The sequence below is a fragment of the Papio anubis genome, chromosome 8 (assembly GCF_008728515.1).
Source record: "Papio anubis isolate 15944 chromosome 8, Panubis1.0, whole genome shotgun sequence".
NCBI lineage: Eukaryota > Metazoa > Chordata > Mammalia > Primates > Cercopithecidae > Papio > Papio anubis.
This window is the reverse complement of record NC_044983.1, coordinates 139,059,465-139,076,436: the sequence shown is the minus strand read 5'-3', so window position 1 is coordinate 139,076,436 and position 16,972 is coordinate 139,059,465. Positions and strand designations below refer to the sequence as shown.

The 16,972-nt window shown below is 58.1% G+C and overlaps 1 protein-coding gene across 35 annotated transcripts in view; it reads left to right on the top strand.

Annotated features, from left to right (window-relative positions):
* Nucleotides 1-7,295, top strand: part of LOC101018472 (plectin) — a 69,950-nt gene extending 62,655 nt beyond the window's left edge. For all 35 annotated transcript variants that reach the window (XM_031669832.1, XM_031669830.1, XM_031669831.1 and 32 more), the window contains one exon: nucleotides 17-7,295. In XM_031669832.1, the coding sequence (XP_031525692.1) occupies nucleotides 17-6,235 (6,219 nt within the window). In that variant the 3' untranslated portion in view covers nucleotides 6,236-7,295. The remainder of the gene's footprint in view (nucleotides 1-16) is intronic.
* Nucleotides 7,296-16,972: the final 9,677 nt, after the last annotated feature.

Below are 16,972 nucleotides of genomic sequence, written 5' to 3'. Positions count from 1 at the left end.
CCCTCTTCTTCTGCAGATGCAGACGGTGCAGCAGGAACAACTGCTGCAGGAGACGCAGGCCCTGCAGCAGAGCTTCCTCTCTGAGAAGGACAGCCTGCTACAGCGGGAGCGCTTCATCGAGCAGGAGAAGGCCAAGCTGGAGCGGCTCTTCCAGGACGAGGTGGCCAAGGCACAGCAGCTGCGTGAGGAGCAGCAGCGGCAGCAGGAACAGATGGAGCAGGAACGGCAGCGGCTGGTGGCCAGCATGGAGGAGGCCCGGCGGCGGCAGCATGAGGCCGAGGAGGGCGTGCGGCGCAAGCAGGAGGAGCTGCAGCAGCTGGAGCAGCAGCGGCGGCAGCAGGAGGAGCTGCTGGCTGAGGAGAACCAGAGGCTGCGTGAGCAGCTGCAGCGCCTGGAGGAGGAGCACCGGGCCGCACTTGCGCACTCAGAGGAGGTCACTGCCTCTCAAGTGGCCGCCGCAAAGACCCTGCCCAACGGCCGGGATGCACTTGATGGCCCTGCGACAGAGGCAGAGCCGGAGCACAGCTTCGATGGCCTGCGGCAGAAGGTGCCAGCCCAGAGGCTGCAGGAGGCCGGCATCCTGAGTGCGGAGGAGCTACAGCGGCTGGCACAGGGCCACACCACAGTGGACGAGCTTGCGCGGCGGGAAGATGTACGCCACTACCTGCAGGGCCACAGCAGTATCGCAGGGCTGTTGCTGAAGCCCACCAATGAGAAGCTGAGTGTTTACACCGCCCTGCAGAGGCAGCTGCTGAGCCCTGGCACGGCCCTCATCCTGCTGGAGGCTCAGGCGGCCTCAGGCTTCCTGCTGGACCCGGTGCGGAACCGACGGCTGACTGTCAATGAGGCTGTGAAGGAGGGCGTGGTGGGCCCTGAGCTGCACCACAAGCTGCTGTCGGCCGAGCGTGCCGTCACTGGCTACAAGGACCCCTACACCGGGCAGCAGATCTCCCTCTTCCAAGCCATGCAGAAGGGCCTCATCGTCCGGGAGCACGGCATCCGCCTGCTGGAGGCCCAGATCGCCACGGGCGGCATCATCGACCCCGTGCACAGCCACCGCGTGCCCGTGGACGTGGCCTACCGGCGCGGCTACTTCGACGAGGAGATGAACCGCGTCCTGGCGGACCCCAGCGACGACACCAAGGGCTTCTTCGACCCCAACACGCACGAGAACCTCACCTACCTGCAGCTACTGGAGCGCTGCGTGGAGGACCCCGAGACGGGCCTGCGCCTTCTACCACTCACGGATAAGGCTGCCAAGGGCAGGGAGCTGGTCTACACCGACTCCGAGGCCCGGGACGTCTTTGAGAAGGCCACTGTGTCCGCGCCGTTCGGCAAGTTCCAGGGCAAGACGGTGACCATCTGGGAAATCATCAACTCGGAATACTTCACAGCAGAGCAGCGGCGGGACCTGCTGCGGCAGTTCCGCACGGGCCGGATCACGGTGGAGAAGATCATCAAGATCATCATCACGGTGGTGGAGGAGCAGGAGCAGAAGGGCCAGCTCTGCTTCGAGGGCCTGCGCAGCCTGGTGCCAGCCGCCGAGCTGCTGGAGAGCAGGGTCATCGACCGCGAGCTCTACCACCAGCTGCAACAAGGTGAGCGCTCTGTGCGAGAGGTGGCCGAGGTGGACACTGTGCGGCGGGCCCTCCGGGGTGCCAACGTCATCGCAGGCGTGTGGCTGGAGGAGGCAGGGCAGAGGCTGAGCATCTACGACGCCCTGAAGAAAGACCTGCTGCCGTCTGACGTGGCTGTGGCCCTGTTGGAAGCCCAGGCTGGCACCGGGCACATCATCGACCCCTCCACCAGCGCCCGGCTGACCGTGGACGAGGCAGTGCGCGCCGGCCTGGTGGGCCCCGAGTTTCATGAGAAGCTGCTGTCAGCCGAGAAGGCTGTGACGGGATACAGGGACCCCTACACGGGGCAGAGTGTCTCGCTGTTCCAGGCCCTGAAGAAGGGTCTGATTCCCCGGGAGCAGGGCCTGCGCCTGTTGGACGCCCAGTTGTCCACGGGCGGTGTCGTGGACCCCAGCAAGAGCCACCGCGTGCCCCTGGATGTTGCCTGCGCCCGAGGCTTCCTGGACGAGGAGACCAGCAGGGCCCTGTCAGCACCAAGGGCCGACGCCAAGGCCTACTGTGACCCCAGCACAGGGGAGCCGGTCACCTACAGCGAGCTTCAGCAGCGGTGCCGGCCCGACCAGCTGACTGGGCTGAGCCTGCTGCCGCTCTCAGAGAAGGCTGCTCGGGCGCGGCAGGAGGAGCTCTACTCAGAGCTGCAGGCCCGTGAGACCTTCGAGAAGACCCCGGTTGACGTCCCCGTGGGCGGCTTCAAGGGCAGGACGGTGACAGTGTGGGAGCTCATCAGCTCTGAGTACTTCACCGCAGAGCAGCGGCAGGAGCTGCTGCGTCAGTTCCGCACCGGCAAGGTCACCGTGGAGAAGGTCATCAAGATCCTCATCACCATCGTGGAGGAGGTGGAGACCCTGCGGCAGGAGAGGCTGTCCTTCAGCGGCCTCCGTGCCCCTGTGCCAGCCAGCGAGCTCCTGGCTTCCAGGGTCCTCAGCAGAGCCCAGTTTGAGCAGCTCAAGGATGGCAAGACGACGGTCAAGGACCTTTCGGAGCTGGACTCCGTGCGGACGCTGCTGCAGGGCAGTGGCTGCCTCGCCGGCATCTACCTGGAGGACACCAAGGAGAAGGTGTCCATCTACGAGGCCATGCGCCGGGGCCTGCTGAGACCCAGCACCGCTGCGCTCCTGCTGGAGGCGCAGGCGGCCACTGGCTTCCTGGTGGACCCCGTGCGGAACCAGCGCCTGTATGTCCACGAGGCCGTGAAGGCAGGCGTGGTGGGCCCCGAGCTTCATGAGCAGCTGCTGTCAGCCGAGAAGGCCGTCACCGGCTACAGAGACCCCTACTCAGGCAGTACCATCTCCCTCTTCCAGGCCATGCAGAAGGGCCTGGTCCTCCGGCAGCATGGCATCCGCCTGCTGGAGGCCCAGATCGCCACGGGCGGCATCATTGACCCCGTGCACAGCCACCGCGTGCCCGTGGACGTGGCCTACCAGCGTGGCTACTTCAACGAGGAGATGAACCGCGTCTTGGCGGACCCCAGCGACGACACCAAGGGCTTCTTCGACCCCAACACTCACGAGAACCTCACATATAGGCAGCTGCTGGAGCGCTGCGTGGAGGACCCTGAGACGGGCCTGCGCCTCCTGCCATTGAAAGGGGCGGAGAAGGCTGAGGTGGTGGAGACCACACAGGTGTACACTGAGGAGGAGACACGAAGGGCATTTGAAGAGACGCAGATTGACATTCCTGGCGGCGGCAGCCACGGCGGCTCCACCATGTCCCTGTGGGAGGTGATGCAGTCGGACCTGATCCCCGAGGAGCAGCGGGCCCAGCTGATGGCTGACTTTCAGGCCGGCCGGGTGACCAAGGAACGCATGATCATCATCATCATTGAGATCATTGAGAAGACGGAGATCATCCGCCAGCAGGGTCTGGCCTCCTACGACTACGTGCGCCGCCGCCTCACGGCTGAGGACCTCTACGAGGCTCGGATCATCTCCCTCGAGACCTACAACCTGCTCCGGGAGGGCACCAGGAGCCTCCGTGAGGCCCTCGAGGCGGAGTCCGCCTGGCACTACCTCTATGGCACGGGCTGCGTGGCCGGCGTCTACTTGCCCGGCTCCAGGCAGACACTGAGCATCTACCAGGCCCTCAAGAAAGGGCTGCTGAGTGCCGAGGTGGCCCGCCTGCTGCTGGAGGCACAGGCAGCCACGGGCTTCTTGCTGGATCCGGTGAAGGGGCAGCGGCTGACTGTGGATGAGGCTGTGCGGAAGGGCCTGGTGGGGCCCGAGCTGCACGACCGCCTGCTCTCGGCTGAGCGGGCGGTCACCGGCTACCGCGACCCCTACACTGAGCAGACCATCTCGCTCTTCCAGGCCATGAAGAAGGAGCTGATCCCTACTGAGGAGGCCCTGCGGCTGCTGGATGCCCAGCTGGCCACCGGCGGCATCGTGGACCCCCGCCTGGGCTTCCACCTTCCACTGGAGGTGGCTTACCAGCGCGGCTACCTCAACAAGGACACGCACGACCAGCTGTCCGAGCCCAGCGAGGTGCGCAGCTATGTGGACCCGTCCACCGACGAGCGCCTCAGCTACACGCAGCTGCTCAGACGGTGTCGCCGTGACGATGGCACTGGCCAGCTGCTCCTGCCGCTGTCGGACGCTCGCAAGCTGACCTTCCGTGGCCTGCGGAAGCAGATCACCGTGGAGGAGCTGGTGCGCTCGCAGGTCATGGACGAGGCCACGGCGCTGCAGCTGCGGGAGGGCCTGACCTCCATCGAGGAGGTCACCAAGAACTTACAGAAGTTCCTGGAAGGCACCAGCTGCATCGCTGGCGTCTTCGTGGACGCCACCAAGGAACGGCTCTCGGTGTACCAGGCCATGAAGAAGGGCATCATCCGCCCCGGCACGGCCTTTGAGCTTCTAGAGGCGCAGGCGGCCACCGGGTACGTCATCGACCCCATCAAGGGACTGAAGCTGACGGTGGAGGAGGCTGTGCGTATGGGCATTGTGGGCCCCGAGTTCAAGGACAAGCTGCTGTCGGCCGAGCGAGCCGTCACCGGGTACAAGGACCCCTACTCTGGGAAGCTCATCTCCCTCTTCCAGGCCATGAAGAAGGGCCTGATCCTGAAGGACCACGGCATCCGCCTGCTGGAGGCCCAGATCGCCACGGGCGGCATCATCGACCCCGAGGAGAGCCACCGGCTGCCCGTGGAGGTGGCCTACAAGCGTGGCCTCTTTGACGAGGAGATGAACGAGATCCTGACCGACCCCTCGGACGACACCAAGGGCTTCTTTGACCCCAACACGGAGGAGAACCTCACCTACCTGCAGCTGATGGAGCGTTGTATCACCGACCCCCAGACGGGCCTGTGCCTCCTGCCGCTGAAGGAGAAGAAACGGGAGCGGAAGACGTCCTCCAAGTCCTCCGTGCGCAAGCGCCGAGTGGTCATCGTGGACCCCGAGACGGGCAAGGAGATGTCAGTGTACGAGGCCTACCGCAAGGGCCTCATTGACCACCAGACGTACCTGGAGCTGTCCGAGCAGGAGTGCGAGTGGGAGGAGATCACCATCTCCTCCTCGGACGGCGTAGTTAAGTCCATGATCATCGACCGCCGCTCCGGCCGCCAATATGACATTGACGACGCCATCGCCAAGAACCTCATCGACCGCTCAGCACTGGACCAGTACCGCGCCGGCACGCTCTCCATCACCGAGTTCGCCGACATGCTCTCGGGCAATGCCAGCGGCTTCCGGTCCCGTTCCTCCTCCGTGGGATCCTCCTCCTCCTACCCCATCAGCCCCGCCGTCTCCAGGACCCAGCTGGCCTCCTGGTCAGACCCCACTGAGGAGACGGGCCCCGTGGCTGGCATCCTGGACACGGAGACGCTGGAGAAGGTGTCCATCACCGAGGCCATGCACCGCAACCTGGTGGATAACATCACAGGGCAGCGACTGCTGGAGGCACAGGCCTGCACCGGGGGCATCATCGACCCCAGCACCGGTGAGCGCTTCCCTGTCACCGACGCTGTCAACAAGGGCCTGGTGGACAAGATCATGGTGGACCGCATCAATCTGGCCCAGAAGGCCTTCTGCGGCTTTGAGGACCCACGCACCAAGACCAAGATGTCGGCCGCCCAGGCCCTGAAGAAGGGCTGGCTCTACTACGAGGCTGGCCAGCGCTTCCTGGAGGTGCAGTACCTGACCGGTGGCCTGATTGAGCCCGACACGCCGGGCCGCGTGCCCTTGGACGAGGCCCTGCAGCGCGGCACGGTGGATGCCCGCACTGCACAGAAGCTGCGTGACGTGGGCGCCTACTCCAAGTACCTCACCTGCCCTAAGACCAAGCTCAAGATCTCCTACAAGGACGCGCTGGACCGCAGCATGGTGGAGGAGGGCACAGGGCTGCGGCTGCTGGAGGCTGCCGCGCAGTCCAGCAAGGGCTACTACAGCCCCTACAGCGTCAGCGGCTCCGGCTCCACCGCCGGCTCCCGCACGGGCTCCCGCACCGGCTCCCGGGCCGGCTCCCGCCGCGGCAGCTTTGACGCCACCGGCTCTGGCTTCTCCATGACCTTCTCTTCGTCCTCCTACTCCTCCTCGGGCTACGGCCGCCGCTACGCCTCAGGGTCCTCGGCCTCCGTGGGGGGCCCTGAGTCCGCCGTGGCCTGAGCCTGCCTGCGCCCACCCCGCTCTGCATGCGGCCCAGCCCGGCTCCCACCGAGGCGCTGGGGTCGTTTTCAACGCTTAAAGGTGTCTTCCTCCCAAGTGGTGCCTAAAGTTTAACCAAAAAGACCAGACTAATATATTAATATATATCTGCTGTCCAGACAGCCTGTATCTTGGGGGACAGGGCTGGCCCAGCCCTGCTGGCCGTCTCACCCCCTCGGGTCTCCCCACTCCCCTCTACCTGCCACTCACACAGCCAGGTGCCTTGGAGGGTCCCACGCTGGGCCCCAGCCCACCCTCCTGTCCCCAGGGTTGCCCGTCTGCCTGTCCTAGCTGCACAGGGCAGCTGGGCTCAGCCCCGTCAGTAGAGGGCCCTCAGCCTCTCAGGGCTGGAGCCCTGGGCTGGCGTTTCTGCCCTGGTGTTTCTAGCACTGGCCTGCACGGTAGGCCTTGCTGGGGATGGGGAGCCCCAGTCGGCCTCTCTCCCGGTCTACCCAGAGAAGCCCCTTCCCCATGGGAAGACGAGGCCCTCGGGCCCAGCCCCCACAGTGCTGTCTGACCTGTGCTTTCCAGCTCACCCCCCACACTCACTCCTGAGACCTCTGGCCTCCGGCATCAGCCTCCAGCCTCTGTTCCCCTAGTAAGTGCCTTCCATGTCGGCCTCTAACCCCAGGCCCTGAGGACCCAGACCCGGTGGGGAGACGGACGTTCCAGCTGGCATGGCTGGGAGCTGCAGACCTGCCCTGGTGGGTCCAGGGGCCCCTTCAGCTTGTGGACCCCACCCTGGGGTGCTGCCTGCCCGTCTCTCTCCCAGGGAGCCCCAGCCCTCTTTGGGCCCAGGGACGCCGGCCAGGCTCTGTGCTGACCGTCCTGTTCCACCCAGCCCTGGCCTCAGCAGCGACCGCCCCTGCCTCCACCTTCTGAGCTTTGCATGTTCCACTAACCCTGGGCGGGTGGCAGGTGGAGGTGTCAGGCTGCTGGCGCCTCTGCAAGGGCAGAACACTAACCTGACCGTGGGCGGGGCCTTGCGGCATCCGCCCCCAATAAAAGCAATTCCAACCTTCTTGTGCCTCCTGCTTTGTGTTTTTGTCTTGGGGTCAGGTGTGTGTCAGGGACAGGGTGGACATTGCAGCCCCGGGCTCCAGGCTCTGAGCTCAGCCACTATGGCTGGCCAGAGACAGACGTCTGTGTGCAACAGAGACCAGGTGCCAGCAGGAGGGCGGCTGAGAGACCCTGGGCAGAGGGGGCAGTGTAGGGCAGGGTGGTGGCCATACTGAGGCCGTGCCTGCTGGGGCCTGCTGCTGGTCAGGTGCTGACCAGCCCCCCAGCCCCACCCCTGCACTATAAGGGGCTGTTTCTCATCTGAGGCAGGGTCTAGCATGCTCCCATATCAGTCACTGGCTGTGGCCCCCTGGCCTCTGGGGAGGGTGCTACATGGCCCCGGGTCAGTTGGTTCCTGCTGGCCGGGCAGCCCTCCAGAGGAGAGGCCACAGGCAGTGGGCCTAGTGTGAGGGCCTCCACGACAGTCTGCCGTGTCTCTCGGCCCGATGCCCATCACGCTCCGGGGATTCCACCTGGATGGGCTTCTCCAGGCTTCCGATTGTTGGCAGTTTCTGGGAAGACTTAGGGGAGGAGGGAAGTGGGGCCAACCCCAGCCTGCAGCAGCCGCTGGCCCAGGCTCAGCCGATACTCCTGGTTTTTGTTTGTTTGTTTGTTTGTTTTTTCCAGGCAGTCTTGCTCTGTCACCCGGGCTAGAGTGCAGTGTTGTGATCTTGGCTCACCGCAGCCGCCGCCTCCTGTGTTCAAATGATTCTACTGCCTCAGCCTCCCAAGTAGCTGGGACTACAGGTGTGCGCCCAGCTAATTTTTGTATTTATAGTAGAGACGGGGTTTCACCATGTGGGCCAGGCTGGTCTCAAACTCCTGGCCTCAAGTGATCCTCCCTGCCTGGGCCTCCCAAAGTGCTGGGATTACAGGCGTGAGCCACCATGCCCAGCCTTCACCCCTCTTCTGCTGGTGGGACGCAGGCCCTCACCCTGGGGTCCGAGTCCTGGTCTTCTCGCTCTTGCAGGGCTCTATCCTCCCCACCCCGGCCCAGTGGTGGGTGCTCTGCCTGCTGGTCCGCTGGAACAGGAGCGGCCCCAGCCAGGTGACCCACAGCCATCGAGTGGGGCAGCGCCTCACTCAGTCCCAGGTAGCTGGGTTTTAGGACCTCTGAGCTCTCACAGCTTAGAGTTACAGGGAAAGGAAGCACACGTTGTCAGTGGGTCACTGGGAGCTGGTGAGTGGGTGGCCACTCCTGCCTCTAACTTGGTCCCCAGACCCATGCGGTCCTCTGTGGGGCCATTGAGGACAGGGCCACCACAGTCCCAGAGGGTTGGTGTCAGGACAGTGGCAGCAGCTCTTTCCAAGAAGCTCACCGAGGCTGCAGGCTCTGCGGCGCCTGTGCTCCCCCTGCACCCCTTTGCCGGAAGCAGTCGGGCCCTGGGGGCCGTTACACAGGAGCCAGTCTCCCAGGGCAGACAGAGGCACCGTGGGCTGGAAAGGCGGGTCCGTGCCTGGAATACCAGCTGTTGTCTTTCCAAGGGGAAGGGGCCTCCAGGGCTGAGTTTACCTCCAAGTGACCGGTTGGTCTCTGGCTGGTTTTGTGTCCAGGGTCCCTGGTGGTCTTTATTGCCAGAGGATAGGGTGTGCTGCTGCCAAGAGGAGCTGGGCTTGTCGTGGGGTGCTCGGCTCCGTCTGCTCCTCCATTGCTCCAGGCGGGAGCCGTGTGGGCGCACCGACACTGCTTCGCCGGCCGCGTCCTTGGCTTGTGGGTGGCTTGGTGTCTGCTCTGCAGCTGGGGCCCCTGGTGAACACCCACAAGTCTCCACACCGGTATCCACCCGGCAGTTCTATTCCCCAGTCTGTCTTCCAGCCTTGCCCTTCTCAGGCCCTGACCAGCCAGCCGAGCCCTTCCCCAGCCCTGTCCACGTGTGTCCTTACCGTGAGCTGCTCTTCTCTCCTCATGAGAGGCCAGGGATCGCCCCCACCCCTGACTCCAGGGCCAGCCCGAGTGGAGTGGTCTGACCACCACGAACCCAACCACCATGAAGCAGGCCAGGCTTGACCCCTACCCAGTCACAGGGACCCCCAAGGCTGTGGCCTGACCAGCAGGCAAGCTGGAAGCTGGGCCACCTGCCCCTGCAGCCCTCTGGCTCTCATGGCCGGTGCCCGGCTGTGCACTGCTCCTTACCCTGGATCCTCACTGTGCCGCTGACCTTAGCCTGGGTGGGTCCTGTGGCACTGGATTCTGGTGGGAGCTGTGGCTACACCATCCCCAGAAACTTCTCTGAACAGTCTGCAGTTCTCTGTTGCAGTCGGGACCTCCTTGCTTCAAAACTTAGGGCCTGTGCTGCAGCTCTTTTGAGCCTTGCTGGAGACCCCTTGACGCATCCTTCCCCACCTGCGGCAGGTACTCCCCGTGCCAGAGCTCTGTTAGCTCACGGGACCTGAGTGGCAGGACTTCGTTCCACAGCCTCACCAACTGCGCTACCCTTCCTTTTCCTGGGCCCCACTCAAAACGAGAAGCCTCTGTGCCAACCGATGGAGATCCATATCTGGTATCGTGCCGTGTCTGGTATTGTGCCGTGTCTGGCATCATGCCGTGTGTGGTATCGTGCCGTGTCTGGCATCATCGTGCTGTGTCCAGAACCCAGAGGCCTGCCATCTGCCAGCTTTTTCCTGGTGGTAGGAAATGCAAGGCTCAAAGCTCATTCTTGACCTTGAACAGGACGTCCTAACATGCCCAGATCTCTGGACTCCTAAAACCTTCATGACGTGACCAGTCCCTGAATCTTGGCTCAGCCTCTCTCCTGCCCTGGAGTGCCCGTGTCCTAACAGGATGTTCAGAACGCCCGCCACTTCCCGCTTGCCAGGCCTGGTGGGTGCGATGCTGTCAGTAACCGGACTTGTGTTTGTGCTTTGGTCAGTTGTCTGTGTGTCTGCAGGTCTGTGCGCCGCTGTCCACCCCGTGTGAGTGGGAACTGCCCTGACCTCTTCCTGGTGCAGTAGAGAGCCCTTTGCCCAGCCAGGAGCCACAGAACACCTTGTGAGGCTGTAAGTCTGCTCCAGGGAAGACCACAGACAGCAAGCGGCTGGAGTCGGCGCTGCCGGGGGATGCTGTGGCTCAGCCGCCATCCACCACAGTCCACCCAGCTCTTGTAGGGACCTGACCAGCAAACTAAGTGGGAAGATGGTGACCATCACCCCTGTACCCTTTAGTTATCGGAGGTGTTGCTGTCACTGCTGTTTTGACCAGGATGTCGTGTCGTTTTATTTCCTTGGCTGGAGCTAGGGGTAGTTTCTAAGGCTTCCATTTGTTCTTTCCTACTACGGTGATTTTTACTCCATGGGCCAAAAAGCCCACGTGAGGATTTGCCCACTGTTGAGCATGCCAGTTCCAACTGCACATTCCTGGGCTGGGAAATGATGGGCTGAGGCCTGGGCCAGGACTCCATGTCCTTCCTGACCCCACATTCCCCACCCAGATGAGAGCCTCTGAGGGTGCTTTGCGCCCCAGGTGTCAGCGTCCACTCAGACCCTGATCTGGGCGTCTTCCTCTCCCCAGGGCACAGTTGTCCAGATAAGCATCTTTGGGTCCCTGGGTGAGGGGCTGGGGGGGTCACTGCTGTCCACACTTGGAGGCGTGAGGCCTTTCACAAGGGGCCCTGGCCCCTCTTTCCATTTATGGGTTCTGGCTCTGAGAACTGGCTGACATAAGGAAACAAAGCAAGCAGTTGTGTTTTCCATCAGAGCAGTGGGCCTGGACTCGCTCACTTGTTTTAAAATTCATCGGTGCTGTGGAGCCGTGGACCTGGACTCACTTGTTTTTTTTTTTTTTTTTTTTGAGACGGAGTCTCGCTCTGTCGCCCAGGCTGGAGTGCTGTGGCTGGATCTCAGCTCACTGCAAGCTCCGCCTCCCGGGTTCACGCCATTCTCCTGCCTCAGCCTCCCAAGTAGCTGGGACTACAGGCGCCGGCCACCGTGCCCGGCTAGTTTTTTGTATTTTTTTAGTAGAGACGGGGTTTCACCGTGTTAGCCAGGATGGTCTCGATCTCCTGACCTCGTGATCCGCCCGTCTCGGCCTCCCAAAGTGCTGGGATTACAGGCGTGAGCCACCGCGCCCGGCGACTCACTTGTTTTAAAATTCGTGGGTGCTGTGTGCTAAGCCAGTGGTCCTCTGAGTGTGCCTCGGGACCACCTGGGAGCTTGTGAGGGGCAGAGTCTTGGCCCTGGCCCAGACCAACTGAGTCAGAAATCCTGGGCCTGGGGCTCAGCCAGCTATGCTTTAAGGAGCCCTCCAGGGGCTGCCGTGTGCCTGAGTGTGAGAACCAGTGTACTGAGCAGCCCCTCACAGGCTGCCCATCTGCGTCTCCTGTCAGGACACGGCGCTTCATGAGCTTCATGGGCCCCCGTGGTCGGGGTCTTCTGGCTGCTGCCCCCACCTTCCCTCCCACTGCCAGCATGTCTCAACAGGTGGGAGCTCCAGCGGTTGCACTGCCATGGATGCCAGGCTGACAGCATCACCAGGCAGTTGGTGGTGTTCTGAGCAACTGTGGCATCTGTGCCCCAGGACCACGTCTGTGCCCCCTGTCCCAGGCAGGCTCCCCAAGGCGGTGCCTCAGCTACACATGGTTTCTGGAGAACTCTCAGGAAAGGGATGCAACAAGTGGGGAGGGCAAGGAGCTGGCAAAGGGGGCTGGAGCCATAGCCCTGCCCCACGGACATCTGAGAGGCAGGGGCACAGCTCAGAGGCTCTCGCTCCTGCCCAGACATGGGTCTGAGCTGCCTGTGGGGTGGCACATGGTCCTCAGGCATCTCTGAATGAGCAGCTCTTGTCAGCCAAGGGCAGCGTTCTGGAGGAGGGCACAGGTGAGCGTCTGCAGCAGCTGGGGGGTGCACATGGACCCCCAGGGGGATCTTGGAGGATCGGCCACGGCAGCTGCCTTCACGGTGGCCACTCCTCAGCAGCCGTGCGGACGGACCAAGAGATCCTGAAAACTCCTCCGCGTAAATCCAGGTAAAACTTAAAAAGCTTCTCAGGTGCATTCCTGACGTTACCAAAAAGACAAGGAAGCCCCCAGGGCTGAAAGATAAAGAGGGGCCTCAGTGCAGTGGCTGAGCTGACACTTCCTGAGGAATTTGCTGATCCTGGAAACCCGAAGCCTAGGGTTTTAAAGGTCCTCAGGAACAGGAGGCAGCGATGCGGCCGGACAGGCAGGGGCCTCTGTGGCATCCGGATCCTCAAAGGGCTGCACCCAGCAAGAACATGGGTTCTCCAATGGTCCAGCCACAGAAGGGAAACGCTGGATCCTGCCTGGGCTCTGGCAGTAAAGCGTTTCCACTGAGCTTTACAAATTCAGGCCATCCCCCTGTAGGGTCTGAAGAATCCCGTGTGGAGGGATTACATCACCATGGCCCCAGGTTAGTTCTTGCCTGGTACCTGGCATGAGCCAACATAAACTTATCTGGAGGTCTTGCCCCCAACCAAGGCTTCCCCGGCTTCAGATAAAAGCCCTTGGGCTTTCCAATATGATACAGTCAAAAGTTATAAGATGCATGGAAACAAGCATCATGAACAAGGGCAGAACCAGAACCTGAAGGACGTAGGATACTGGAATTATTCAATAAAGAATACATAGTAAGTATGTTTAAAATGTTTATGACACAACAAATTTATCATGTGAAAAGCAAAATTCTAGCTAAAAAGAGCGAGAAGATTTTAAAGACATTTGATAGAATTTCTAATAATACTAATAATATTTAAAACTCAATGGGCTAGTTAAACAGCAGACTAGTCGTAGTTGAAGAATTGCTGAATTAAAGGGTACAGCTAAAGAAATTACTCCGAATTTATCCCAGAGATGGGAAATATGAGAGAGGTTAGGAGGCAGAACAGAAAATATCTAGCCTCAGTCTAACTGGAGTTCTGTAAGAAGATCCTGGAATAAGGTGAGCACGTTTTGAAGAAATAGCAGCTGATCATTGTTTTCCAAATAGATTAAAAACACGAACCATTTATCCAACAGGCACGGTAAAACCCAGGTATGGCAAATAAAGCGTCCACATCAAAACACATTGTAGTGAAATTGCAGAAAACCAAAAACCAAAAAAGAAAAAAAGTTTGAAAGCAGCTAGAGAGAAAAGACAGATTCCCTACCCTTCCCTAAAGGATAATGGACACAACTCATTAGCAAAAGGGGAAGCCTCTTAATGTGTGTTCCGTGAACTAGGAGCGAGGGCCTCACCCTTGAACTTCTGAAATGAAGGCTCTCGAGACCCAGCGCAGACCCACCGTGGAGACAGAAGTGACTCCATGTTAGGTTCTAATCTACGGTGCAGACTTCTGATGAGCCGCAGTCCCGGGAATGCCCCCTGATTCCTGCCGTATCTACTGTCCTTAGTGTAAGAACATGCACTCGCTATGAATCCTGCCTGTCCATCAAAGCAGCCTTGGTGTTATAACACAGATTACGGGCAATGATGCATTCTTGCTTGTGTGTAGCACGCAGACCCATTCCCTACGAAGCTGAGCCCTGGGTCTGGGGAGCGATGGTGCAGAGCTGCACCTGTTCCACCCACGGCCACATACTCCTGGCGGCAGGTTCCCCGGCACAGCGCCCTCTCCTGACAAACTGAATCTGTCGGTCTCATTCTTTGGTTTCTCAGCTCCGTCCTCACGTGGGGATCGCTTTGCATAAGTGACCCTTTCATGGAAAACGCGCTGATAGAACCTGCATTTTTTATTTTTATTTTTAGATGAATCTCCCTCTGTTATCCAGGCTGGAGTGCTGTGGCACGATCTCAGCTCACTGCAACCTCCCCGTCCCGGGTTCAAGCAATTCTTGTGCTTCAGCCTGCCGAGTAGCTGGGATTACAGGTGCACGCCACCAGGTCCGACTAATTTTTGTATTTTTAGTAGAGATGACCATGTTGGCCATGCTGGTCTCGAACTCCTGACCTCAGGTGAACTGCCTCAGCCTCCCAAAGTGCTGGGATTACAGGCCTGAGCCACCATATCCGTCCAGAACCTGCATTTTTTTTTAAGAGATGGGATCTTCCTCTGTCATCCAGGCTAGAGTACAGTGGGCCATCATGGCTTACTGCAAACTCAGTGTCCCATTTAAGGAAAAACAATAACAATTCTGTAAAAATGCTTCCAAAAAATTGAAGAAGAGAGAATATCCTCAACCGGATAAAGGGCATCTATGAAAACTCTACAGGTAACATCATATTTAATGATGAAAAACCAAATGCTTTTCCTTAAGATCAGGAAAAAGGGCAACATTGTATTGAAGCTTCTAGCCAGTGGCAAAAAAAGAAAAAAAAAAGGACAGATAAATAATAAATGAACAAACGGCATCCATATTGAAAAGGAAGAAGTAAAACTGTCCTTATTTGCCATTGACATGATTACCCATGTAGAAATCAGATAGCATCCACAGAAAAGCAACTAGAACTGTTGAGTTTAGCAAGACTGTGGGAAACAAGATCAAGATATAAAAATCAGCTGTACTTTTATATTCTAATAATGGAGAATTATAAAGTGAAATTTAAAACATCACTTAAAATCGGATCAAAAATATGAAATATGAATAATTCTGATCAGATGTGCAAGACCTGAACACTGAACACGACCGAACATTGATGAGAGAAATTAAACCCCTAAATCCATGTGGAGAGAGACCTTGTCCATGCCCTGGAAGACTCGACTGCTGAGATACAGCCTCGAACTGGAACTGCAGGTCAGTGCAACCCAATCTGAATTCCAGTAGGGTTTTTTTTTTTTTTTTTTTTTTCTGTTTTTGAGACGGAGTCTTGCTCGGTAGCCCGGGCTGGAGTGCAGTGGCCGGATCTCAGCTCACTGCAAGCTCCGCCTCCCGGGTTTACGCCATTCTCCTGCCTCAGCCTCCTGAGTAGCTGGGACTACAGGCGCCCGCCACCTCGCCCGGCTAGTTTTTTGTATTTTTAGTAGAGACGGGGTTTCACGGTGTTAGCCAGGATGGTCTCGATCTCCTGACCTCGTGATCCGCCCGTCTCGGCCTCCCAAAGTGCTGGGATTACAGGCTTGAGCCACCGCGCCCGGCCTCCAGTAGGGTTTTTTGTGTGGAAATTGACAAGCTGATTCTAAAATTAATATGGAAATGCAAAGGACCAAGAGCAGCTAAAACAACCTTGAAAAAGAAAAGTGAATTGAGGGAACATCCACCATCTGACTTGAAGGCCTATTGCAAGTCTATTGTAATCAAGACAGTGAGGTATTGATATTAACACAGAAACATAGATCAACGGAGTCCAGAAATAGACCCGTGCGTCTATTGTCATTTGATTTTCAGTAAAGGTACAGAAGCACTTCAGTGAAGCAATAATGATCTTTTCAATATCTAGATGCAAAAAATGAATCTCACGCCATGTACAAAAATTCTCCCAAAATGGATCACAACTGGAATCTAAAATGATAAACCATCTAAAGGAAAACATAAGAGAAAAATCTTTGTCATTTTTGAGTTATATTTCTGAAATATAACACTAAAATCATGATCTATAGAAGAAACAGATCAATAAATTGGACTGCATCAAAACTAGGAACTTATGCCCTTTAAAATACACTGTTAGGACAATAAAAAGACAAGCCACAGACTGGGAATAATACTTGTAAATCACGTAACTGATAAAGGACTTGTATCCAGAATATACAAAGAACCCTCAGCACTCAATAAACAGAAATAATCCAATTTAGAAGTAGACAAAAGGTTTCAACGGACATTTCACCAGTGAAGATCTATGGTGGTGAGCAGCACATAAAAAGATGCACAAGAACATTAGTCATTAGGAAGATATAAATTAAAACTACAGTGAGACACCATCATGCACCCACTAGAATGCCTAAAAATGTTAAAAGACTAAACATATCGAATGTTGATGAGGAGGTAGAGCAGCTAGAGCCCTCGCCCTGAGCTGATGGAAATACCAGTGGTTCAACCACTTTGGAAAAGAGTTTGGCACATCCAGGCCGGGTGCAGTGGCTCACGCCTGTAATCCCAGCACTTTGGGGCTCTGAGGTGGGCAGATCACCTGAGGTCAGGAGTTCAAGACCAACCAGGCCAACATGGGGAAACCCCATCTCTACTAAAAATACAAAATTAGCCGGGCGTGGTGGTGTGTGCCTGTAGTCCCAGCTACTCGGGAGGTTGAGGCAGGAGAATCGCTTGAACCGAGGAGGCAGAGGTTGCAGTGAGCTGACATTGTGCCATTGCGCTCCAGCCTGGGCGACAAAACTGAAACTCAGTCTCAAAAAACAAACAAACAAACAACAACAACAAAAAAACTTTTACTGCCTTTGTATTTTTCAGGAAGAGGGTAGAGATTTAGATTGAATCTGGACTTTGTCAAATATCCATGTTGAAAATGTAAGAGCAACTATTCAAAGAATGGAGGCTCAGTGTGTCTGTCAGTGGAGTCCCAACAGGAAACAGGGTGACTAAGGAATGCTAACAAAGAAAGCATTCACCACAGCGTGGGCAGGGGGGTGAGAGCGGGAAAGGGGGTGGCCCTGCAGGTCGCTGGACCTGCCGGCACTTGCTATCTCAGGTAGATCCTGGTTGAGGGCTGCTGCTTCCCGTTAGGGTAGAACAGGTTTCTCCGTTTCCAAGGGGTGTGTGTGTGTGTGTGTGTGTGTGTGTGTGTGTGTGTGTGTGT